Source organism: Podarcis gaigeae (assembly GCF_964106915.1).
Source record: "Podarcis gaigeae genome assembly, chromosome: 1".
In the NCBI taxonomy this organism is placed as follows: Eukaryota; Metazoa; Chordata; class Lepidosauria; order Squamata; family Lacertidae; genus Podarcis; species Podarcis gaigeae.
In genome coordinates, this window is record NC_139678.1 from 116,270,302 (window position 1) to 116,294,482 (window position 24,181).

The 24,181-nt window shown below is 42.1% G+C and overlaps 2 protein-coding genes across 8 annotated transcripts in view; one reads left to right on the plus strand and one right to left on the minus strand.

Annotated features, from left to right (window-relative positions):
* The window catches only part of GPR155 (G protein-coupled receptor 155), a 36,420-nt gene extending 29,665 nt beyond the window's left edge, over positions 1-6,755 (plus strand). For 2 of the 4 annotated variants that reach the window (XM_083707131.1, XM_083707132.1), the window contains exons 14-16: positions 341-405; positions 1,585-1,719; positions 4,870-6,755. In XM_083707131.1, coding sequence (XP_083563257.1) covers positions 341-405; positions 1,585-1,719; positions 4,870-4,915 — 246 coding nt within the window. In that variant the 3' untranslated portion in view covers positions 4,916-6,755. The remainder of the gene's footprint in view (positions 1-340; positions 406-1,584; positions 1,720-4,869) is intronic. The other 2 variants (XM_083707129.1, XM_083707130.1) reach the window with 1 other exon arrangement.
* Positions 79-24,157, minus strand: SCRN3 (secernin 3). 4 transcript variants are annotated; one of them, XM_083711698.1, is made up of 9 exons: positions 24,052-24,157; positions 22,232-22,403; positions 21,421-21,602; positions 19,759-19,958; positions 17,846-18,058; positions 12,715-12,877; positions 10,813-10,993; positions 8,539-8,690; positions 79-100 (listed from the first exon to the last, which is right to left on the minus strand). In XM_083711698.1, the coding sequence occupies exons 2-9, from the start codon at positions 22,400-22,402 to the stop codon at positions 94-96; spliced, it is 1,269 nt and encodes a 422-aa protein (XP_083567824.1). In that variant the 5' UTR covers position 22,403; positions 24,052-24,157; the 3' UTR covers positions 79-93. The 4 variants fall into 4 exon arrangements, with proteins under 4 accessions (XP_083567824.1, XP_083567821.1, XP_083567823.1 ...); XM_083711695.1 differs by lacking the exon at positions 79-100 and adding an exon at positions 1,256-1,373; XM_083711697.1 differs by lacking the exon at positions 79-100 and adding an exon at positions 1,907-4,118.
* Positions 24,158-24,181: the final 24 nt, after the last annotated feature.

Sequence of the window (24,181 nt, forward strand, 5' to 3'; positions counted from 1 at the left end):
GGAATACTCATTTCCAATAGACAGATGTTTCATTAGCATCTGTCACCAAGACAGAGGATGGGTGGATGTTTCAGCATTATCAGGTGACTGTCATCAAGGCCTGCAGATTTCAATTAGTGCACATTATTGAAAGTAGTCATTAACTTGTAACTTAGGTATTTGTACTAGCACTTATTTTAATTCCTGCTGCTGTTACCACATACACACTTGTGTATGTATAACCTGAAGTAAAATAAAAGCCACAAAGTGTCTTGTGATACCTTAAAATTCCTTGGATTTTAATGGTCTACTTATCAATGTTTCTTTTTTTAAAAAACAATAACAATCCTTTCTTTTTCAGGGATTCATTTCTTTTGGAATTTTTGGTTTAGACAAACATCTTCTTATTCTTCCATTCAAACGGAGGTAATTTTCCAAATGAATGTGTTAATAATGCCAACTGTCTTTCAGATTTAACCCCCAACTAATGTTATTTCTGCCTGCTCCTCTGTGCAGCTCTTAACTTTTGTACCATTTACGAAACAACATTCACATACAGTGGTGCCCCACAAAACAAACGCCTCGCAAGACGGAAAACCCACTAGATGAAAGGGTTTTCCGTTTTGGAGGCGCTTCGCAAAACAAATTTTCCTATGGGCTTGCTTCGCAAGATGAAATGTCTTGCGAGTTCCTGCGGGTTTCCCCCCCTTCCCCCCCTTTTCCTAAGCCGCTTATCAGCTGATCCGCTAAAAGCCGCTAAACTGCTAATAGCGCTAAGCCGCTAATAGCCATGCTTCGCAAGACGAAAAAACCGCTATACGAAGAGACTCGCGGAACGGATTAATTTCATCTTGCGAGGCACCACTGTACATGGAATGGGGCTTTCTCTTCAACTCATTCTCTGTGTGGCCCTCTGTTCTTGAGAATCTGCTATATGGGATTGAGGGGGGGCTTGAGGATGGTAGGAGATATTAATATGGTGGGCAGGGGTGGAGTTTACAAATTCCTGTCCTCCTTACACGAACAGAGCAGCTTAGGATCCAAGCTATAGTCACCAGATGATGAACAAGTGTGTATAAATCAGCCCAAAGGGTACAATCACACCTCAGAAGTAAAACAGAATCTTTTCCAGAAGTCCGTTTGACTTCCAAACTGTTCAGGAACCAAGGCGCTTCAGATTGGTTGCAGGAAGCTCCTGCAGCCATCGGAAGCCGCGGAAGTTGTGACGGTCGTTCCAAGTTCCAAATAACATTCGCAGTCCAGAACACTCACTTCCAGTTTCACGTGGCATTCAGGAGCCAAAACGTTTGTCTTTCCGAGGTATGACTGTACTTGAATTCAGGAGCAGAAATTCACACCTATTCGTCCCGTTTTCTATTCCATGCACAATTTTTCTAAGGCAAAAAAAACCCCCGAAAAAAATTCTCATACTGCTTCTCCCTTGAAACTAATTATTTTCAAAGACCTGATGTGATAACTCATCTATACATAATAGAAAGATAATGTACATAGATATTTATAATAAGACGTTCCTATTTGCTATTTCTTTTTATTTGTTGTAATATTTCAATGGGCTTGTTTCAGATTGACTTTTTCTCTCTCCAGGTTTGAATTCCTCTGGGGAAACAGGACATCGGAGCGCAGGGAATCCACTGTACCGGAGGAAATCCGGATGACGTGCCAACAGTTTGTTAACTACCACAAAGAGATGTGTGTCAGGAGCATTGTTCAAGACAGAAGGTGGGGCTGTATATCAATGTAAAGATTTATTCAAACTGTTTCTATTCTTGGATGATGGGTACACTTTGCAATCAGTTCTGGTGTCCTAATCTCTAAGTGTTTTGTGCTGGAAACACTTCCGAATAACACTAAATATGCATGTGAAAGCCTCTAGACTTGTGTTTTGTTTTCTAATTCCTGGACTAAGAATTTTCCAGTATAACACACACAAAATCCCCATTTAATAAATATAACCCCTCCCCTCCTCATGAGAACGTAAAGAGTTCAGCCAAATATATCCCACTACAGTTTGGCATGCATTGGCAGAGGTTGGATGAAATTGGTTTCTGATATGTATGTTATAAAGGCATGTCCTATACAAAGTTGTTTTCCATTTGTTGCCTATTCAGTGTTTTTAACTGTTTAGTCAGCTTTTCCAACCTTTTTGATTTCAAGCAGGCAACTGCAAACAATCCAAACCCTTCCCATTTTGTGCAATCAATAGATAAGCTGCAACCATTAGAAAGTCTTATTTTAAACATTTGAACCTCAAACCTTTAATGCAAGAGCCTCAAAAGTAGAGGTGGAGGAAGCTACTGTTTTCTAACCTGTCATCCTCCACGTAGTAGTGCATGAAACCAAGAAATCTTGGGCTTAAAACTCCCATCAGATGGAGTTCTTACTGATGCTACTCTTGGAAGACTTGGTGGTGTGTTTTTTAATCACTTTAGAGATAAAATTTATTATGTACCTGAAGTCCTAAATCGGGTGGGGATCTGTTCATTGAAGGAGCAGCTGATTAGCAAAAGGGGACTTGTGTGACTTGTGGCTTCTAACTCTGCAAAATCAGCTGCAAGGAGACCAGAGCAGAGAGCCCGGGTGGGTGTATCTCAGCAGAAAGGTACTTACATTCCTTAAGAGATATTCAAAATGCTGTCCACACACCTTGCAATTTCTTGCATGCAATCTTTGGGATGCAAAGTTCATTATTAAGTTTGACGCTCTGAATAGCTGTAAGGCAGGGCTTGCAGTCCCAACTGTGCATTGTTTAGATGCTCATTTACCTGCATAGTCAGGACTGAGGAAGGGTCTTGGAGAAAATGGGATGCTGTGTGTGTGTGTGTGTGTGTGTGTGTGTGTGTGTGTGTGTGTGTGGTGTTAGGGGTGTATGATTATATGTGGGTCTGGCCTTGTCCACTCTGAGAATGCAGCCCCCACAGCAGCTTTTCACCAGGGTGCTGCAGCCCTTGGCCTGAAAGAAAGTCCCCCCCCCCCTTTCCCAAATGAGAGAGGTGTTTGTCACAATATTTTCAGATATAAGCAGTGAGGTTTCCAGTTCAGGATCACATATTTCCCCAAAGTTTTGTCTTTTGGGATGAGGGGCATATAATAGACTTACTGAAAAGGAATTTTAGAACAGTACTTGGGAATTCCTAAGATGGCTTGAGTGAACAGCTTAGGACAATTCTGCTGAATTCTTTGTTTTAAGTTCTGAAACGAAATGCTTTTTGTTTTGTTTTGAGTATGTACATTTGTAGAGCGTCCTTATTTCCATGCTGTGGTGAAATATGTGCCTTCTCTTGATCCTTTCTCATGTACGTGTTTTTCTTCTAATGTTTTTTTCCCCTCTCTCCTCAGTTGAATGTACTGCATCAGTCCCCTTCTGTTGTTGTTGTTTCTTCTTCCATCCTTTTGTGTGTTGGCTCTGCTTCACTTCACTAATCCAAATAAATTTTTGCTCTTCGTTTTAATAAAAATGCTGATGGGTTCCTTCTTTACGTTGGCTTGCTGCCTTGTGTAGTTGGTCATATTGGCTTGCTCTAGCTCTAATGCATGCTTCCTTACAAGATAAGCAGAAACATTCACTATCACAGGTCAACTTCTGAACAATACCCTTGTGGCCGTGGGTAGTTTTTCTCTCACTGTGTCATTGGAAATAGAACTTGATCTTTTTTTTTCTCTCTTCCAAATGTCATTCTCAGTATCTTGCATATTTATGACAATTTAGGGGAATTTAAAAAAGTTCAATTACTGTTCTTATACAGTAATAGAGAATTCTCAATTTAAGCTTGAAAAACAAGTTACGTAATTGCATTAAAAGGTAGCCGAGTACAGTCCCCCAAGGCAGCACTTCACCTGTTTCAAAGCTCCTTGCAGTATGAATTGCCATACAGGATTGGCATAACCCTGCCAGATGCATTGCGGGCAAGTGGTGTGCGCAACTGCACCAGCAACTAGGCTAGAGGGCTTTTCAGTGGACTCCTGCTGATTTGGTAACCTTGACTTAGGGGCCAGCGGGTTTAAATGGCTCTCAGTCAGAAGAGAATGCTGCTCCAAACGTTGTGCTAGTGAATGTTTGAAAGGTGGCAAAACGGTCCCTGAATGGTTCCTCCTTTAGACTTTAAGGGGGGATTGATCGCCTGTGTGAATCATCGTCATCATTTTATTTGTATGCCCCCTTTCCATAGTTGACAATTTACACAATTACCAACATAACAAAAGTCATAGCAATAAATAAAATGCATCTAACATAGACAACCAAATGGAAACAATTATTAAAAGAAATATATTGCTAGCATGTAAAGATAGCATAATTATATCTCCCTCATTTAGTCCCCAGCATCTCCAGGTAGGGCGGGGAAACCTTGGAGAGTCAGTGTCCACAGTCGTGGCCTAGATGGACCCTGACTTGGTCTAAAGCAACTTTGAATGTTTCTCCATTTTTTTAAATGCAGGCACGCAATCCTCCCCCTGCAGTCTGAAATGGTACAGTCCAAGAACAGGTTTATTGCCACTTCTGCTGTATATTGTATGAATTAGGTAGCAATCGGATTACTTGAAACGTGGATTTCCCCTATTCTTTCCATCCTTTTTGTTACACGGAGTAGAGATCTTAGTTCGTACCACTATGAATGTTGAACCAGTGGTAGTTCATGCTATACTAACCCACATAGAGTGTTATTTTATGCATATGCTCGCTTCAAATGACTTGTGCATGCATGTTGATTGTGACTTAGAAAAAAGATAATCCAGGTTTGCAAAAAAAACAAACAAACCCACAACCATGCTTTACTATACACATGACCTCCTTTTTAACAATTCTTTTAACTGTCATGCTGTCTTTCCTTGTTTCCCCCTATTTTCCCCCCTTTGTCTTCACCCATCAAACAGTGGTGGTACGAGATTTACAGAGCATGTGGGTGAATCCTTCCTTTGACATACAGGTGTGGCACAAAGACTGTGGCCGGGGTCTTCTGTGGCTGTGACCTGGTGAACTGGCTCGTGGAAGTTGGCCTTGCCTTAGACCGTGGGGGAGCTGTGGTGTATGGAGAAAGACTGGTGAAAGGAGGCATCATCCAGCACATTGCCGATGAATTTGAGTTCCGGGACGAGCAGTTGTACTATCGCTTTGTGCCTCGGAGATGTGTGGCAGTAGAAAGCCATGGAAACGAGGATGCACTTTGAAGCTAGCCAAAAAAGAGTTGCCTCAACTCTTTCCTGACTCCTAGTTCTCACGCTCTTCTGTGATGTTCTCTTAGTGATAATATGGTTCTGTTTGTGTCCTACCCAAAGAGAATTAGCGTCTCATGTGTTGAATACTGACTAATGAGTCATTTCAGGGAATTATTTAAAATATTTTTTATTTTTGAACTATGAACCGCTTCCCAATAGTTTCCTTGCCTGTGCAAACAGTACTCTGCAAAAGTCTGTACTTGAGGAAAGTGTTGGGTTCTCCAGTTTAATTCTGTTTTTGAATTGTGATGCACTGGCAAAACAGCAAGGGATAGTTACTCAACACATTTTGGCCAGTCTGTTACTCCCTTTTGAACATAAAATCCTCTATTTGTGCTGACATAAATGAGACTGTGAAGATTGCTGTGGTGTCTGAGGATTAGAATTGGGAAATAAGCTGATTTTTGCCATTAGCAGTTCTTGGGTGAACAAGCCGATCATTTTAAAGAATGAAAAAGTAGACTGCAATCCTGTGCACCATCAAGCTGCTCAAATTCAATTGAAATCAGTGGGATTTTAAAGCGGCCTCTGTGCAGCACTTGCAGCCTAAGCATGATTTGTTTTCCTAGCCTCATAAATTGCTCTGAAACAAGAGCTTGGCTTATAACTTCTGAACATTGAGCCATTTGCTTTTACAAACCTTAAAGTAATAAACAGATTCTGAGGTCTGTGAGGTTGTGGTTACTTTGCACTTCTAAATTAGACCAATAGCCTATAAAGACCAAATACTTGAATTAGATTTGGGTACTACTTTCAATATGCAACTTAAATGAGTTATTTAAGTTTGTTGGATAACCTTGTAATACTGATTTGAAGGACTCTCTCGTCTTCACAAGGCCCCTTAATGGGTGATGCTCACTTAAATGCCAATAAACCCTCTCATTAGTTTCTCTATTTTTTATGGTTGTCTACATAAAGTAACACTGTATTTTAAATAATGCCCTTTATTTTTTAAGTAGATACTAGAGTGGTCATTTTATCGACCATTTTATATAAACTTAATTCACTGGAAGGAACAATTTGCCGTGTGACTTTTGTTTCTTCACCTACAGTCATGAGATCTGTTATGTTGCCTAACCCTTTTTTGCCAGATGAGTGATGTGTGTGCTTTATTTTTATAGAGGTATGGATCGAAAGAGTATTCTTGGACTTGTGGCCGTTCGCCTCTGATAGTAGGGAGTCGGGGCTAGCAGCTTAGTCAACATTTCAGTAGCCACAACTGCATGAATATGCATGCAAAATGTACGAATAAACCACTTCCTTTTGCTGTCAAACGTGTAATCTATTTTATGTCAACTGACAGGCCTGTTTGTATATGTTACAGAAGAAACACTATCTTCCACAATGTAGAAAACTGTGTTTGGTATAAAGTGTGGTTTTAATCTAATCTGCCGCTGAAATGACAGGGATGCATTACAATTACATTTCTGTGGCCAATCATGCTTTTGTCTAATTTGGGAGGAATTATGGAAAAATGTGTTTTGGAAGTAGTTGGCATTTCTGCATTTTTGTGCTCCAGTTTCTCAATAAATCCAGATGTTTAACCTTGGTGTTCTGTACATTCCTTTTCAGAGTTGAATAAAGTTGCTGCCTGCAGAATTAAGTCCAACATAATTATGTACTTGCTATTTTGCACACTCACCCAGTAGTTATTTCCAGAGGAGGGGGAGTTTTCTCACAAAGGTGACCCAAAGCAAAACATTAAAACCCAAGTATAACAACCAATTACAGAGCACCCTTGGTTCTCTACACAGATTATGCAATTTATTTTTTGGCAGCAGAAGCATTCGTGTTTTAACACAGCAGTGCCATTTCCTACATATATAAACTGAAAAAGTAGCATCTTTCCATTATTTTGAATTTCTGTTGCATAATTTTAGCTTTATAGTGTACCTTTGTTTGAAGAAACAGTAAACAGGCCCCTCATTCAAGTGAGGGCACCAAAAACAATCCTCATTTACAGAACCTTAGTGGCTTTCACCTGAAATAACTAAGAATTTATTCCTTAATTTTCCGTTGGTTCATTTAGGATTCTACCATTATTCTTAGCCTAAGTTCAACACATGTGGCTACATAAGGGCACTTAAAATCTGTATCCACCACAGCCAAATTTCAGCCATAGAAAAGATCTAACAAAAGCAATGAAACTTTAGTCACAATTACTAAAGCTTGTTGTTTTCAATGGGACTTCGTGCATTTAACTTCTGTAGGACTTGTTCTTCCCTAGCAAGTCAATTTTAAAAATTAACCATTCACAATTACATTCTGAGGTGTTTCTTTTTAAAGTCTCCTACTTGAAGTGGCAGGACTTCTAGCTTCAAGTAAGCAGACTGCACTAGAAAGCATCTTGAGGGTCAATATATTAATATAATACCACACTATAAAGTGAAACTAGTATTTTTCACATTACCAACTTTCCCTGAGTTAGGAGAGAGAGCCATGCTAGAATAGGCCCTTCCACATTTAAATACCGAGAAATCGCAACTGCATTGGTTCAGCTGGGAAGTTACACACTTGCTGCCCCCTTGAAATTTCACAGTGCATGTATTCTTATAGTAAAGCAATCCAATGGGGTGGGGGATGGAAGAACATTCTGGCAGAAGTCCCATCTCTACAACCCTACCAGCCTGGGCAGAAGCTGACGGTAGTGCTACGATGGGGAGAAACGCACACCAGTTTCAGTGCAGAATATATGAAGAGGAAATATCTCCATCATTAAAGGCCAGTATTTGGAGGTTGCTCAGTGTGGCGTTTGCCCACTCATTATGAAGATGGGGGAGGGAGAGAAAGGGTTAATAGGCTGACCAATAAGAAATCCCAGGGGCGGAGCCTAACTGTTTAAGGCTCAACAGGGGCTTTCGCAGTTAGTTAGTTAGTTAGTTAGTTAGTTAGTTAGTTAGTTAGGTTGGTTGGTTGGTTGGTTGGTTGGTTGGTTGGTTGGTTGGTTGGTTTCTTGTAGGTGGGAGGCATAGGAGTCAGAGTGAGTTAGAGACAGAGTGAATTGGATTACAGTGTTTCAAAGTATTTAAAACTTGTTTGCGTTCACAATATGGAATCTTTGTCAATACGTTACAACCTGAGTCTGAATATATTACCGGGGAAACCTGGTTGGTGGCAGTGGAAGAGATAAGCTGAGGTGGTGCAAGGTCAATAGTCCGTGGAACGACCGGGGGCCCTGTGCAAACGCCACAGTCAGTTACACTCCTGAAACCTAATTAAAAATTTCCTTGCTTTCTAGTCTGATTATACCACATGCTTTTTGGCCAGAGCTGTGCAAAGAACAAAACCACTTTGAGAAGTAAAACAAATTACCCAGTATTATTTTACACATATGCCTGGATTTCATCTTCTGTGCAGTTTGAGAAAAGATTAACTGCTTGATCAGCATCAAGGCTCCTGTTCTGTAGAATATGCTCCATTTCCTTCATCTTCTCTTTCTCCAACTTTCGGATCCGTTCCAATATCATGTCCCCCTTTTCCTATTAAAAAAAATTAAATTAAACTAACAATGTAATGCTTGAACATATGAACTCTTCTAAAAGTTATTTCATCCACCATTAAGAGGTTCATATCAGCCTACCCATATCTGGTGAAGACCTACACAAAATGTAGCAGTGCATTCCCTAACGGAAGTGCTGCTTCTGTTCACAGGCTTCCAGCAGACGATGAAGCAGCCTATTGCTGTCTGGAAATCATAAAGGTAAAGGTAAAGGTACCCCTGCCTGTACGGGCCAGTCTTGACAGACTCTGGGGTTGTGCGCCCATCTCACTCAAGAGGCCAGGGGCCAGCGCTGTCCGGAGACACTTCCGGGTCACGTGGCCAGCGTGACAAAGCTGCATCTGGCGAGCCAGAGCCGCACACGGAAACGCCGTTTACCTTCCCGCTGGTAAGCGGTCCCTATTTATCTACTTGCACCCGGGGGTGCTTTCGAACTGCTAGGTTGGCAGGCGCTGGGACCGAGCAGCGGGAGCGCACCCCGCCGCAGGGATTCGAACCGCCGACCTTTCGATCGGCAAGTCCTAGGCGCTGAGGCTTTAACCCACAGCGCCACCTGCATCCCTCTGGAAATCATAGGGAATAACTTTCTTGTCTTTCCCACTATGTTAAAGGACTAGGTTAAGGGTGGACAGCTAAGTGCTTTACTGCTGCTTCTTTGGGGGGAGGGGAATTTTATTAGACTTGGAGCACACATTTCTTGCTCCCTACCCCCTAAACTAATGTCTGTCCCTAGGATATTATAACCTGCTGTTCAAGCAGGTTAATTTCCTCCCTGCCTCTCTGCCAGTTTGTTTAACTGATGGGTTCAAAATTACGGGGCTTAACTGCGCTTGGTGATAAGACAACTGCTAGGCTCAGACTGTCTACATGACTTCTAGTTGCTGCAAAATAGGCAGCTCTGACCTACGGGCCAAGTTTGGCCTGGCAGGGATCCGAAAGCTCACCCACCTGACCCATACCTGATGTCATCTGTTGCGTTGGGTGCCGACATAGCTACAAAGGAATAATCGGGGGGGGGGGGTGAAAGTGATCTCCCACCACTCATCAGTGCATCTTGCTCTGATAACCTTGAAGTGGTTTGCATTGAAACAGCTGCCAAAATGGAGCTCTTTCCCTCCTGTGTTCAGTGCAAAGCACTTCACGCTAGTGAAGCAAGTTGTGCTTCTACTGCCTATTAGCTTGTGGGCAGGGAGTTCAAGCCTGCTTGAAGGTAGCATTTCCCAAGTTGGCTGTAGGGAAGCACCACACAAGGGACTTTGGCAGGTTGGAGGAATAACTCGCCTGTCCGTCATCTGATCCCATAATGACATCAGGTGATTGTCCCACCTACCTGCCAGAGTTGGCCTGCAGGAGAGGAAATGGATAAAGATTTGGCCTGCTGGGTGGAGAAGATTACTCATCCCTGGTGGAAAAAAATTTTTTAGCTCCACCTCTACCTGCAAGAAAACAGTGTACATACCTTGGAAGTCGAATGGAATCTGTTCCGGAAGTCTGTTTGAATTCCAAAACGTTCGACTTCCAAAGCATGGCTTCTGATTGGCTGCAGGAAGTTCCTGCAGCAAATCAGAAGCCACGGAAGCCCCGCCAGATGTTCGGCTTCCAAAAGAACATTAGAAAACTGGAACATCACTTCTGGTTTTCAATTGTTCGGGACCCGAAATGTACGAGTTCAAGGGTGTTCGAGAACTGAGGTACGACTGTTATTTTTTGTTGCAAGACTGGTGTAAGTCACACAGTTGCATCGTCTACCCACAACCTGCCACATAAAGATAGTGGGCTGAACCGGTAAGCATCAATACTCTCTTCCCTCTCTCCCTGGGAGCAGACTTTCAAAGAGTATTTGAGTTTATCTGGCTTTGCTTGAGCATAGGAAACAAGATCAAGTAGCATATGCTAATATCCTCTTGACCTTTCAAGAACTATGTTTTGGCCCTGTGACTGAAAGGTTAGATGCCAGAGCAGTCTCTCTCCATCTGGAGACTGAAGTATTAAATTACATCAGCATGATTGCAATGGAACAGATTAAAATAAAAATCAGTGTAAGGATTTATGTAAAGTCCATACCCCTCGTACCCCCAGAGGTTTAAGTTAAAATAACACACCTTAGAAGACTCCATCACAAGAGCTGCACTTTCATGTTTTCTGTAGAGTTTGTGTCTTCTGTCTGGCTTTGTCTGAAATCGTGGTTGCTTTTTAACTGGATCCTCGGGACCAAACACTGGGGAGCTGGTTTTTAGCAACTGCGTAATATTTGGCACAAAAATGAAAGGTTTAAAGACAGACCTAGAGAATAAATTGAAACACCAAGTGAAAAGAAAATTAGCAAATGCACAATGAATGCTGCTTTCCACCACGGACGTTAAGATTAAACCATTTCCTAGCACACAGCCATTACAATATCTTATCTGTTTACTCTATACAGTCTACAAGTGAGAGTTTCTCGAGCTACTCGTTTTAATCACATGTATTCAGGAGTAAAGTAAAAGTAAAGGTACCCCTGCCCGTACGGGCCAGTCTTGACAGACTCTAGGGTTGTGCACTCATCTCACTCTATAGGCCGGGAGCCAGCGCTGTCCACAGACACTTCCGGGTCACGTGGCCAGCGTGACAAGCTGCATCTGGCGAGCCAGCGCAGCACACGGAACGCCGTTTACCTTCCCGCTGGTAAGCGGTTCCTATTTATCTACTTGCACCCGGGGGTGCTTTTGAACTGCTAGGTTGGCAGGCGCTGGGACCAAACGACGGGAGCGCACCCCGCCGCAAGGATTCGAACCGCCGACCATGCGATTGGCAAGTCCTAGGTGCTGAGGTTTTACCCACAGTGCCACCCGCGTATCCAGGAGTATTTTCTATTAAAATCAGACAGGATGCACTGTCCAATAATGGTTGCAGTGCTTAGAAGAAAGAAGAGAGATTCTAGCACGTTTCAAGGCTAACTTTTCTCAAGGGAAATCTTTCATGTTTCCTCATAAGACTTGCTGAAGCCTCACATAGTTCAAAATCCATTCAGCTTCTTCAGGAAGAAGGGTGGGGTGCAATTTGACTAACTAATAAATATGACAGTTCACATGTAACACTTAAGCCCAAGGTATGGCTTGGTAAGAATGAGCAAGAATATGGGTACTCAGGGAGAAAATTGTGGCTGCTTCGCTCCTCCTCTGGTCCTACTGCAACTGCTGCATGACGCAGAACTAAACTATGGCATCGTGTTACACATGAACCCAGGGCCATAGTTTGGCTCCAAACAAACAACGAGCTGTAACCAAAGTTTGTTCTTGGTTTACCCTTTGTGGTTTGTCTGGGGGCTGTTTTTGCATGCAATATTAAACCAAACCAGAGGAGAAAAATGGTCACAATTATCTCCTTGGGTACCTGTATGCTTGCCCATTCTCACTAAGCTTAAAGGTAAAGGGACCCCTGACCCTTAGGTCCAGTCATGGCTGACTCTGGGGTTGCAGCGCTCATCTCGATTTATTGGCCGAGGGAGCCGGCGTACAGCTTCCGGGTTATGTGGCCAGCATGAATAAACCGCTTCTGGCAAACCAGAACAGCGCACGAAAACACCGTTTACCTTCCCGCCGGAGCGGTACCTATTTATCTACTTGCACTTTGACGTGCTTTCGAACTGCTAAGTTGGCAGGAGCAGGGACTGAGCAACGGGAGCTCACCCCGTCGCGGGGATTCGAACCGCCAATCTTCTGATCGGCAAGTCCTAGGCTCTGTGGTTTAACCCACAGCGCCACCCGCGTCCCTCACTAAGCTTAGTGTTATATCAAAACAAGGCCTTAATCTCCAGCCCTTTTTTGTGCTTGAGTTCTTTTATGGCTCTTCTTGGTCCTGTCTCTGTGTGTGAAGGTTTCATCCATTATGGATTATATTTTGGACTTCAATGAAATTTGGGGTTTTATGTTTAACATTGTTAAAGGTCAATCATAAATAAGTTGCTCAAAGGAAAGTTAATAGGGCTAGGAATTTAGTCTTTATGATAAATTGTTAAGAGTCACCTGTCAGGGTCTGGAGTTCCAGTGAAGAAATGAATGCAAGGGAGGCTGGTTTCCTGAGGAAGTATGGAAACCATGCTTCCAGTGGTCATAAAGCCTCCTTCCATATTAATGCCGCTCTCTTTATCCCGAAGGATTGCCATCATTGTCTCAGCTGTTATTGTGCCTATGCAAGACAAAACATTATTCGTTTCATATGCATATTTAACATAGTTTACTTAATAGCACCAGTTTGAAAACCACATGCATGTCTGTTTCAAACTAAGGAACAATTAGGAAAATGGTAAGTGAAACATGAATGGCAGAATCAAAGAGGGCCCCACCATTACACTGTCCAAAAATATTATTTCCCATGGGTACTAAAAATTAGTGTTGAGACATTAAAGAGTCATCCAGTTTCAAGCTTCACAAGATTTTCCAGAAATGTTCCAGAGAGAAATCACTTCTTTCTACATTAAGCGCCCTTCTGTATGAGACAAAGAATTCATCTGTCTGGCATCCTATCTCAAATAGTGGGAAAACAGCCTCTGAAAAGCTGACAAAATAATACATGAATGGCTATCATATATTTGGCAGTGAATAGGTAAAGGTAAAGGTACCCCTGCCCGTACGGGCCAGTCGTGACCGACTCTGGGGTTGCGCGCCCATCTCGCTTAAGAGGCCGGGTGCCAGCGCTGTCCGAAGACACTTCCGGGTCACGTGGGCAGCGTGACGAAGCTGCTGTGGTGAGTCAGCAGTAGCACAGCACACGGAAACGCCGTTTACCTTCCCGCTATAAAACGGTACCTATTTATCTACTTGCACTTAAGGGTGCTTTCAAACTGCTAGGTGGGCAGGAGTTGGGACCGAACGACGGGAGCTCACCCCGTCACGGGGATTCGAACCGCCGACCATACGATCGGCAAGTCCTAGGCACTGAGGTTTTACCCATAGCACCACCCGTGTCCTTCAGTGAATAGTTTAAATGAATTATGCACTGTGAAGTTTGTTTAGTTTTTTTGGCTCCTAAATTTATTGTCAGTTAATGATACTGGATAATTCAAGTTCTAGTGTAATATAAAAGTTGTTATATACTCCTTAACCTTTTTTGCTGGACTAAAAGAAAACTGACCAAATGTTTCAGCACAAAAAGGTGTTCCAACCTCTTAATCTTTTTTGTTGTCATTTTCTGTACCAGCTAGAGAACGGGGAAATTATTTTTCTCTGCTACGTTTTTGGATTCCCTGAAGAATCTCACAAAACAATGGATGGCTCTAATCTTTTAAAATATGTATTTCTCATGAAATACTGCTTTATGACATCTTTAGATGTTAAATTTAATATCGGAGGAAGCAGAAATAAAATTAAATGGGTAGCTACATGTCAATGTACTATGTATGGCCTTCTGTGCTCCATTTCCCATCCCAGTCAGCCAGCATAAAAGGGGATTTGCAAATAAAAATGAAGAGAACCATACTAAATTTGTTGGGGAACTACCACTCTGCAAGGAAACAAAGTTTCCCTAAATGTGGAAAACTTCTCAGTGCTCTGGGGAAGAATAGAAATGTAAGGTGATATCCAATTAAACAATTAAGCTAGTGCAAGGATTAGATTAGGACTTCCTCTTTCTCCTCTCCCTGCTGTCCCCAAATCTGCTCCAAGAGTTGGGAGAAACCCCACAAGAGGTTTAGGGAGGAGAGAGGAAGAACATTCCACTGTGCAAGAAGAAATCCTTCTGCTGATTGAACAAGTTGCATGGTGCTGCGTTGAATATATTTTTTTATAAAAAAAAACCCAAACTCAAATTCTAGTTGGAATTAAGCACACAGATGCGAAGCAGTGTATTTAAAATAGAAAATTAGATACAATGCATTTTAAAGATAATAGCAATAAAGCATGAAGAAGTACTGAGCAGAAAAGGAGCTTGCACATCTCTTTTGGCGGGGAGTGAAGTGTGTGGGAAGAGATCCATCCATGCTCTTCTCTTTCAGGGTGCTTACTGTTAACTCTCAAAACCAGGAAGTCTCTATTATCTGTACTGCAAGGGTTGTATTTCAATGAGGTCTCTAGCAATGTTTGGCTTAGCTGCTTGCTAGAACTCAAAAGTCAGAAGGGCTTCTGGCTGCTGTTCCAGGAGAAATAGGACAGAATAAGCAGGAGCATTAGAAAGTAAGACTGGGGAAAGGGAGTGCTCCAGAAGAATAAAAGGTTTTGATGGAAAGAGGGAGGACAAGTCTAATAGGTGAATGAAAACAGAGAGAGAAAATTGGGCTAGAGGAGAACTACACATGGCCAAGCATTGAAAAGGTGAGAAAGGCTGGGATTTATCTATTCACTAGAAATAAGCAGCCAAATACTTGGCTACCGGCCTCTTTGATCTGTATAAATGCATCTATCTCTGTTTTATGCTATTTACATAAAAATACTTTTCCACTTTAGATTTCCATCACTGCCTACCTGGTAGTTCAGAATACCCAGTGGCCATTTTACAATAACAATCTCAATATTAAAAATAAATCCTCTGCACCAATTTTGGAAAATCTTTTTTTTTAAAAAACATGAAAGTACTGAATTTTTTTAGAGACTAGTGTGTTACAATAATGATTCATTCAAGGTATGTAGAAAAGAAACAGCTTAAACTGCATCTGACTGATAACTTGAACACCTGGTGTGACTTAAAAATGGTTGAGGTAAGTATCTGAAAAATGGGGATTTAGAATGAAGACATTGATAGAACCTCAACAAGGCCATCACATTAGACAGGTATTAAACATGTTCAGTATTCAGAACCTACAATTCCCCAAATGAATGTAGGATTTGCATGATCACAGGGGTATTATAGCTTCAAGTAATCCACTAGGAAGCACAGAATAACTGCTACAATTGGGGGCGGTAGGGCTCAGCAGAATGAATATTGAAACAGAGGAGTGCAATTTTATTTGGGCTTACGTTATTATTTTTTCAACACATGACTATACATGAAATTTTGATACACGTGTAATAAGCAAACAATATCAAGTGATGGCTGTTATAAAGATCACAAAAGTCGGGGGTGTTCAAATGTGCTCTTCTAGTATCCTGTGGTGTTATATTCATTTTTCTAAAGCCAAAGTCCTCAAAGCATGAGATGAGCCATTCTTGAAAAGATGAGTCCTGTCTGGCCTTCAGGTCTCTGCAGACCACACCCTGCACAAGCCCAGCTCTACACTCCCCCTGAGCACTTATGCCTGACTGAAATGTGTCCTTGAAATCGGATAATGCTCCTTGCTTTCCTGAATGAAGAACAGAGAGGGATGTCTCACGTGTAGAAACTAGCCTGCTGTAGAATTCACATACAGTATGTTGCTCTGCCCACTGACCTTGTCCAGCCTGTCACCAGCATGTGGCCCCAGGAACTGGCCCAGAGGGTAATGTCACTCTTGGGCTACAAAGGAGTTCCCAGTCCCTGAGCTAGGGACAAGTATGGCCTAAATTGCTCAGCTGTTGTATAGGCCTTGGCTGAGCCAAAAAGCCAACTACAGAATCCTGTTCAAGCTGACAAGCTTTTTTACCCTGTTCTTTGCGGGTACGTGGCAAGATGGTGCAAATGCTATTCTTCTATCCTAGTAGTATCACTGTAAATATTCCATGTGGTTCTTGGATCACAAGCCTGCTACAAATATCTTCTGGTGAGAGAGAGAAGGGGAGACCATAAAGGTCAAACGTTGGTGATTCTGGTGAGGTCATTGCCCCACTGTGGAACATCAAGATGACATGATTGCTCCAGAGTGCTCTGTCTGATACTCCAGGGCTCCTTGAATTCCTTGGTTCTCTTCAGAGCTCTAAGCAATGAAGCCGACACAAGACTCGATGTGAAAACTGTTCAGAATGCACAACCCTAACTATCACATACCGATTGTGGCAGTGGAAAAGGCCCAAATTACAGTGGTGCTTCGCAAGACGAAAAGAATCCGTTTCGCGAGTCTCTTCGTCTTGCGGTTTTTTCGTCTTGCGAAGCAAGCCCATTAGTGGCTTAGCGGATTAGCGCTATTAGCTGGCTTAGCGGATCAGCTGATAAGCGGCTTAGCGGATCAGCTGATAAGCGGCTTAGCGGATCAGCTGATAAGCAGCTTAGCAGCTTGGGAAAAAGGGGGGGAAGGAAAAAACCCCCGCAGGAACTCGCAAGACATTTTCGTCTTGCGAAGCAAGCCCATAGGAAATTCGTTTTGCGAAGCACCTCCAAAACGGAAAACCCTTTCGTCTAGCGGGTTTTCCGTCTTGCGAGGCGTTCGTCTTGTGGGGCACCACTGTACTGTTTCCATAATGTCCTCAAGTAGCCACCCAGAAGAGCTCTTTTGAGCGGTGATAAAGTTGATACTACTTGCTCCAGCCACTGGTGCATTTGAGCTACCAAAAGGCCTGCTGCTTGCTAGGCACTTTGAGGACAAAATAATTCATTTTCATACTGATTTTGCTGCTGCTGCTGCTACTGCTGTTAATATACGTAGTCTCTAGTGAGACATCCAGTGCGTCCCAGCTATTGATGCCTCAAGATATGGACAAGGTGCTTCTGGCTGTTTAGGAAAGCATTCCCCTGAAATGATTTCTGATCTTTCTTTTTTTTTATCATCATACAATAAAACTGGCTTGTTCTGTTGTATATGTTAATTAGGGATATTGTAATGCCTGATGGAATTGTGTATTTTAATTAGGTATTTATTTAATAATTGATTTTACAGTTGTAAACGGCTTATAAGCCATTTTGGCACATAAGCAGTATATAAAATAAAATAATAGTAATAGTAATAATACTAAGGAGAAAAAGAAGAAGAACTGATCTAAAAAGATATTGTGGGTGATGGACCTGCTATGACAAATTCAACTTAAAACTGCAACCTCAATCTAAAAAAAAGTTAACATCTTACGTGCCTTTAGTGCAGAAAAGCAGAAAAAATTATTCCTTGTAAAATAAAATCCTTGAAATGTGTTTTTTTCTCTTTTCAATTCAATTAAAAAGAAATTAACAGATCTAATATTTTGAAGATGTGTTCATCTAATAACTCGTAAAATTAAGCATCTCCATCATCAAATGATGTACCGTACTATTTTACAAGGACATAGATGTTTTAATCTGTTCTCTAAGCATTTAAAGTCACTCATGACTCAACAAAGGTACCTTCATGTTTCTTCAGCAGTTTATAGCCTTCACAGTATCTGCCTCTGGTAGTAGTCATCCTGGCAGTATTCACATATGAATAGGTAGCAGCAAAATCCAATTCTTTTTTTCCATCCCACCAGCCTTTGCTTATAGCATAATTCCTTATTTCTGGATGCTCACGCTCTATCTTGGTTGTTATCGATAGCTGATTGGAAATATTCCGTACTCCTTCTGTTGAAAAGTGGTAAAAACAGTATCTTAGACTGCAATAATAAAACCTACATACTAGGGAGTGAGGCCTGCTGAACTATAGTGGGACTTTTTTCATGCATAGGATTGTACTGTTGACCTTACTACCCAAGAGGCCCCTTAGCATGACCCAAAAGGCCTCCCCAAACTAGCAGGCATTTGGGTTTAGGATCAATAACATCCTCATAGGAAACAGTTGCTTCCGCCCCGCATTCCCCAGCTCTTGTGGTATTTATTGTCCAATACAGCACACATTCTCTTAATATATGCATTTTTGTCTCCATTGTTTGGTTGGAGAACTGAATTGCAAAATCTGAATAAATAGAAATTTCATGGGATGGCTATGTTTCAGTTCTAACACAGTATCAGAAAGTGCAAATTTGATAGATTTTGCTTTGAATGCGAACCGAATCAAATTTCTTCCCCTTCCCTAGTGTTGGCCCTGCAAATATGGGATTCAGTTTCATGTGGGATCAAGCTAGGCTCATCCCTAGTTAGTTTCAAAACAGGCCTAAAGACCCATCTTTTTACTCTGGCCTTTAGTGGTTAAAGTTATAAGAAGTTGTTGAATGGTGCTGTAGTATTGTTTTTGCGCTGGCTCTTTAGCAATAGTTTGCTATAGATGTATTAAATTGTTTAAGCCTGTATTTTATTGATTATGATTTTGATGTGTATTCTGTAAGCTGCATGGACAAGACTTTTTTTCTTGAAAAGCAGGTTATCAATCAGCTACGGTAAATAAAAATGAATTTCTTCACCTCTCCTCTTTAACATGTTTCAGACATTGCAACTGAACTATGATTTGAAACTCATGCTTGTGCTCTCCTTCTTCCCTTGACATGTTCTAATACCCTCCTTCACTTTCTAGTTCATGATAGCTATAGTTTGCTGTGGCAAATTGGGCAAATGATCGTTACTACTAAGCATAAGGTAAAGGTAAAGGGACCCCTGACCATTAGGTCCAGTCTCGCTTTATTGGCCAAGGGAGCCGGTGTACAGCTTCCGGGTCATGTGGCCAGAATGACTAAGCCCCTTCTGGGGAACCAGAGCCGCGCACGGAAACCCGTTTACCTTCCTGCAGGAGCGGTACCTATTTATCTACTTGCACTTTGACGTGCTTTCGAACTGCTAGGTTGGCAGGAGCTGGGACCAAGCAACGGGAGCTCACCCCATCGCAGGGATTCGAACCGCCGACCTTCTGATCAGCAAGTCTGGCTACTACTAAGCATACTTTGTCTCAAAAACAGAACTGCAGTAACCACGGCATGTTCAATTCCAACATCAAAGCTTACATACTTCCTGGTTTGAAATAATTGAAGGAGGGATTTGGAGTACATGATGGGAAGAGGAAGCCCAAAGCTTGCTACCGGCAGTCAACAATGTTTGCCACAACATCTGAAGCTGACCTTCATGTATTTATTCTTATTCTTATTCTTACTACCACCATGATCCACCAGTTTCATCTTGTTTGGTTAAATCACTGCTGGCAGATAAGAGATTATCAGTGAGCAAAATAACTTCAATGGAATGAGGAACTAAGCTGCCTTTCTATGAAAACACACTAGCACCAGTTATACCACTTTTATCACCAAAATTTTCTATGTTGAAGCAGCACAAACAGGTTATATACACTTATAATCTGAGAAGAATTTAATTAAGTGAAGATAATTGTCCATACCTACCTTCTACTTTCTCTGCAGCCCAATACTTTCCAGAGGTTTCCAGTATCCAGGCTTCCTTTCTGTCTGCTATCAGAAAACTATTATGGTATGTAAATGCCATATGACTCTCCATACAGTTTCCACCTTGACCATACTTGTCCAGCAAGTCAACAATGACACCAACAGCTTTTTCTGCGGTATTAGCTCTTTCCAGTCCAAGCCTAAAACCATACAGAAGTGTTAGCTTTTGGGGAAATTCTTATGAAAGTTGAATTTACATATTATTGCACATTTACTCAATGAGTTAGAAAGCTGCACATGTATCTCATGTCCTGGATAAGGCTTATTACAGTGGGTTGTAATGTAAGTTTTTTATGATGAAAATACTTATTCCCACAAAGAGGCTGCTAGCACCCACAGAACTGTCATTGTCCACCTAGTATGTATGCCACTCCCTCCCCCCCCCCCCCCAAAAAGCCTAGGCCTAAAAAGATGGTTTAAAACAGGTTAGGAAGGCAAATGTGGCAGCTTAGTCTTGACTGCCTTTCTGCAGGGTGCTAGAGCTACAGTTGCATCAAAGAGGATGTTTCTTACACTCAGCCATAAGTTGTGACTGACTAGACTGGCAAAATGAAAACCAGTGGTGACAGCTAGTTAGACCATTGCACTATAGGTCCTCCATTGAGGGAAGAGGTATGTCTGAGATTTCTTTGCTTAAGAACTGATCTGAGCCAAATCTAGAGTGAAGAAAGCTCTTACAACACTAAGATTTTTGCACTAGTAAATAAACTTAGAATGAGGGGCCTACTTCCAGAGAGCAGCAACACAAAATAGGATGTTCTGCTGCCACTACACAGATGCCAATACATATGAGTAGATCACCAAAAAGTATGTGTCTGGCTTATTAATTTTAGTATTAAGCGGGATTTTCCCAGCAATACTGTTTCTATTGTTTATTGATATCAGCAGGGTGTCTTTCTAAGAAGCTAAGTCTTCATAGTATCTACACTAGGCAAAAAGAATCTGTTCCATAATCAGGTAACACATTTGTTTTCCTGTCTAGCAACAGCAGTAGACCTAGCATTCTGCTTCAAGGCCTAATCTACCCAAAGTCCTAAAGGTAAAGGTCCAGTCATGGCCGACTCTGGGGTTGCGGCGCTCATCTCGCTTTATTGGCCAAGGGAGCCGGCATACAGCTTCCGGGTCATGTGGCCAGCATGACTAAGCTGCTTCTGGCGAACCAGAGCAGCACATGGAAACGCCGTTTACCTTCCCGCTGGAGCGGTACCTATTTATCTACTTGCACTTTGACGTGCTTTCGAACTGCTAGGTTGGCAAGAGCAGGGACCGAGCAACGGGGGCTCACCCCGTCATGGGGATTCGAACTGCCAACCTTCTGATTGGCAAGTCCTAGGCTCTGTGGTTTAACCCACAGCGCCACCTGCATCCCTTCCAAAGTCCTATGCTTGATCTATTCCTTTAAATGACTGTATCAAACGTGAAACAGCAAAATTACAACTTGCTTGTGTGAAAGTGTAGGCGATTGCTTACACAAGTTATCAAATGTTGATTAAAGACAATGAAGAGGGATCAGTTCATGTGTGAATCAGTCCATCAAGTCTCGCTTTTTACATTTCAAAACTGCGTTTTATACAGCTTATTTAAATCATATTGTCTGCAAACCTGACAAGATCCATGCCTAGGAGGGCTTCATCGTCACAGACTTCCTCCTTCCCCCACACTGCTTCATTCCCAATGCAGACTCCATGCTCATTGGCCCCCATTTCAGCACCCCAGAGCCAGGAGGGGCGACTCAGAACAACTGCATAAGTTTCTGGTGCTTGTTCAATTTCTATGTAAGTACACTGCAATAAAAAGAATTTCAGAAAACACATAAGAAAAACACTTCCTGAATTCTACACAATGGACTGGATTTAAACTGATGTGAGTGGACTTCCCAACGTTTTGCCTCCCAAAAAGGCTCTCCAAATTGTTGGGAAACAATCGAATAGCACTGAGTGTGAGATGGGAGCCTGCAATGTCAGGAGGGAATAAGTAAAAATCAGGTTCTTCAAATTCCAACTCAGTATTTTTACTAAGCCTAGTATTATTTTGAAAGCTAAACCACAGCTTAGAGGTAGAGCAAATGCCTTGCATGCAAAAAGTTCCATTTTTAATGCCTAGCCTCTCCACATGGGGCTGGGAAATTCCCATCTAAAATCTGACAGAGCCACTGAGTTAAATGTAGGCAGTACAGAACAAGACTGGCCTGTGGTGTGACTTACACAGCAATGTCCTTAAGAGATACTATGTCCACTCCCGCTAAACTTCATAACTGACATTTGTGAATGGCTACCAATTCCAGTCAGTTGATGCATCAGCATGAGATTTTTCTTTGGCGGAACTAAATATTTGTTCCACTACTTTACCCTTTAAAGTATAGAAAAAGCATCCCAATATGGTTGTGTTATTTTTCTAAATGCTTTGATCTTACCTCAACTTTTTCTCCTGGGCCATGACTTGCAGCAGGGAAGTACACAATCTCCTGGACTTCATCTGAGGGCCTATCTGAATTTTTCCCAAAGATGATCCTGCTGCCAGTTGTGGCTGGAGGCAGAGCCACAAAAGTATCACAGGAGGAAGGTTCAGTGATCACGGAAGCCATCCTGGAAAATTATGTAATATGATAAATGACCAGTGAAGGAGGACAACTATGGGGAACACTAATACTTGAATGAAAGCACAAGGTTGTATAGAAGGTTATGTTCCTTTTCCCCAAATGATGGTGCCACTTATATTAACCCCACAATTCCCACTATTATGGAGAGGTATCAACATTCTGGAGATCAGATGGCTTTCCCCATAACTGTGTGCAGAATATTTGGAACAGGGGACACAAATAATCATGTGTGCGCATGAGACTTTCGGAAGCATAGTCTGTTGCAGCAAAACCAATGAAAAGTCTTGTGGCTCTGTAAAAAGTGAATCAAATCCATGTGCATATGGGAATAGGATATGGGAATGTAAAATGTGGGTCTGATGAGTTATAAAATTCAATAGGGACAGTCCGTGACATTCCTACGCACATATAGAAAGAACAGTGACCATGCATAACAGCAGTAATTGGTGATAACATAACCCTCCTAAATTAGTTTAGTAAAACTAAATCTGTAGTGGGATAAAAAACCTTGGAACTGATTTGAGTCCTGAACACCACCATCAAATTTACTGATAAACTCTATCAACAATTCAGACTTTGAGGCTCCCTTTCAAGTTGTTTGTTGTTCTTGCTGTTGTTGGGAAATGGTGGCTTTCAGGTCAGACGGTACCTCGTGTGGCCTTTTGGCGCCACCAAATACATGTTTTCCTCCATCTAACCTGCCTGTTGAAGGTTATCATTTGATGCATCTGACAAAGTAGCTTCTAGTCCATAAAATAATAAATAATAATAATAATAATAATAATAATAATAATAATAATAATAATAATATTTATACCCCACCCATCTGGCTGGGTTTCCCAGAAAGGATATGCCACCGCCCCAATAAACCTGTTGTTAAATTTGTTGCAAAAAAAAAATGACATACGTTTTTGTAGACCAATGTAAGTCCACAAAAACATTGCTGCTGCTGTGCTGTTGTTAAATTTGTATACCACTCTATACACGTAGATCTCAGGACAGTCCACAACATAAAATTACAATATGGAAAGCACAAAATACATAATAAAACAGGCTAAAATGCCACGGGCTTCAGGATTATTATCCTGCAGTCTGGATTTTATCCAAAAAGATGAGAGGAGTTAAGAAAAAGTGGTTGTGGCACTTCAAGAGTCTTTTTTTTAAATGAAATGTGGCAGATAATAATATCCTGTGCAGACTTGAGCTAGCCCCAGACTAACTCGGAAAGCGTCCCAACATTCAAAAATTAGGTTGACGTTTACCTAATTTGAGATTACGAGAGACAGCCGCTTGTAAAACAGAAGCGCAAAGAGTCACGGAAAATATGATGTGCTTAACCAAGCTCCCAATTCCCCGTGAAGGCAAACACGCGTGTTGCGACTTCCACACGTCGTTCACCTGTGACCGTAGCGCAGGGATTTGTTTACGTCTGAAGGAAACCGGTTAAGATGCTCACGGCTCTTTGCTTTTTCATGTTCACGAGCGGCTACCTCTCCAGAAACTGTCTTTTGGGAGATATATATATATCACCGCTTTGGGGACCCGGTCGGCATTCATTCACACGCGCTGGGCCCGACAAGCGGGGATGTAACGCTGCTGCGAAGCGGCAAGCGAGGAGCTACAGCTGGGCCTACCCGTCGCGCGAGGCCTTGGCGGCCGCCTCAACTTCACAAGCCTGGCTTCGTTCGGCCTCGTCGGCTTCGCGTCCCCGCCGCAGCTCTGAGGCGGAGTAACGGGCAGAAGCGGGAGGAGGAGCCGTCCTCT

Excerpts from the sequence above, each read along its gene's own strand:
- SCRN3 (XM_083711695.1), bottom strand. The coding sequence starts at position 22,402 with ATGGCTTCCGTGATCACTGAACCTTCCTCCTGTGATACTTTTGTGGCT. Across the intron at positions 19,959-21,420 it reads CTAGGCATGGATCTTGTCAG|GCTTGGACTGGAAAGAGCTA; the intron begins GTTTGCAGACAA and ends GTATGGTTTTAG. Across the intron at positions 18,059-19,758 it reads GGCTGCAGAGAAAGTAGAAG|AAGGAGTACGGAATATTTCC; the intron begins GTAGGTATGGAC and ends ACTTTTCAACAG.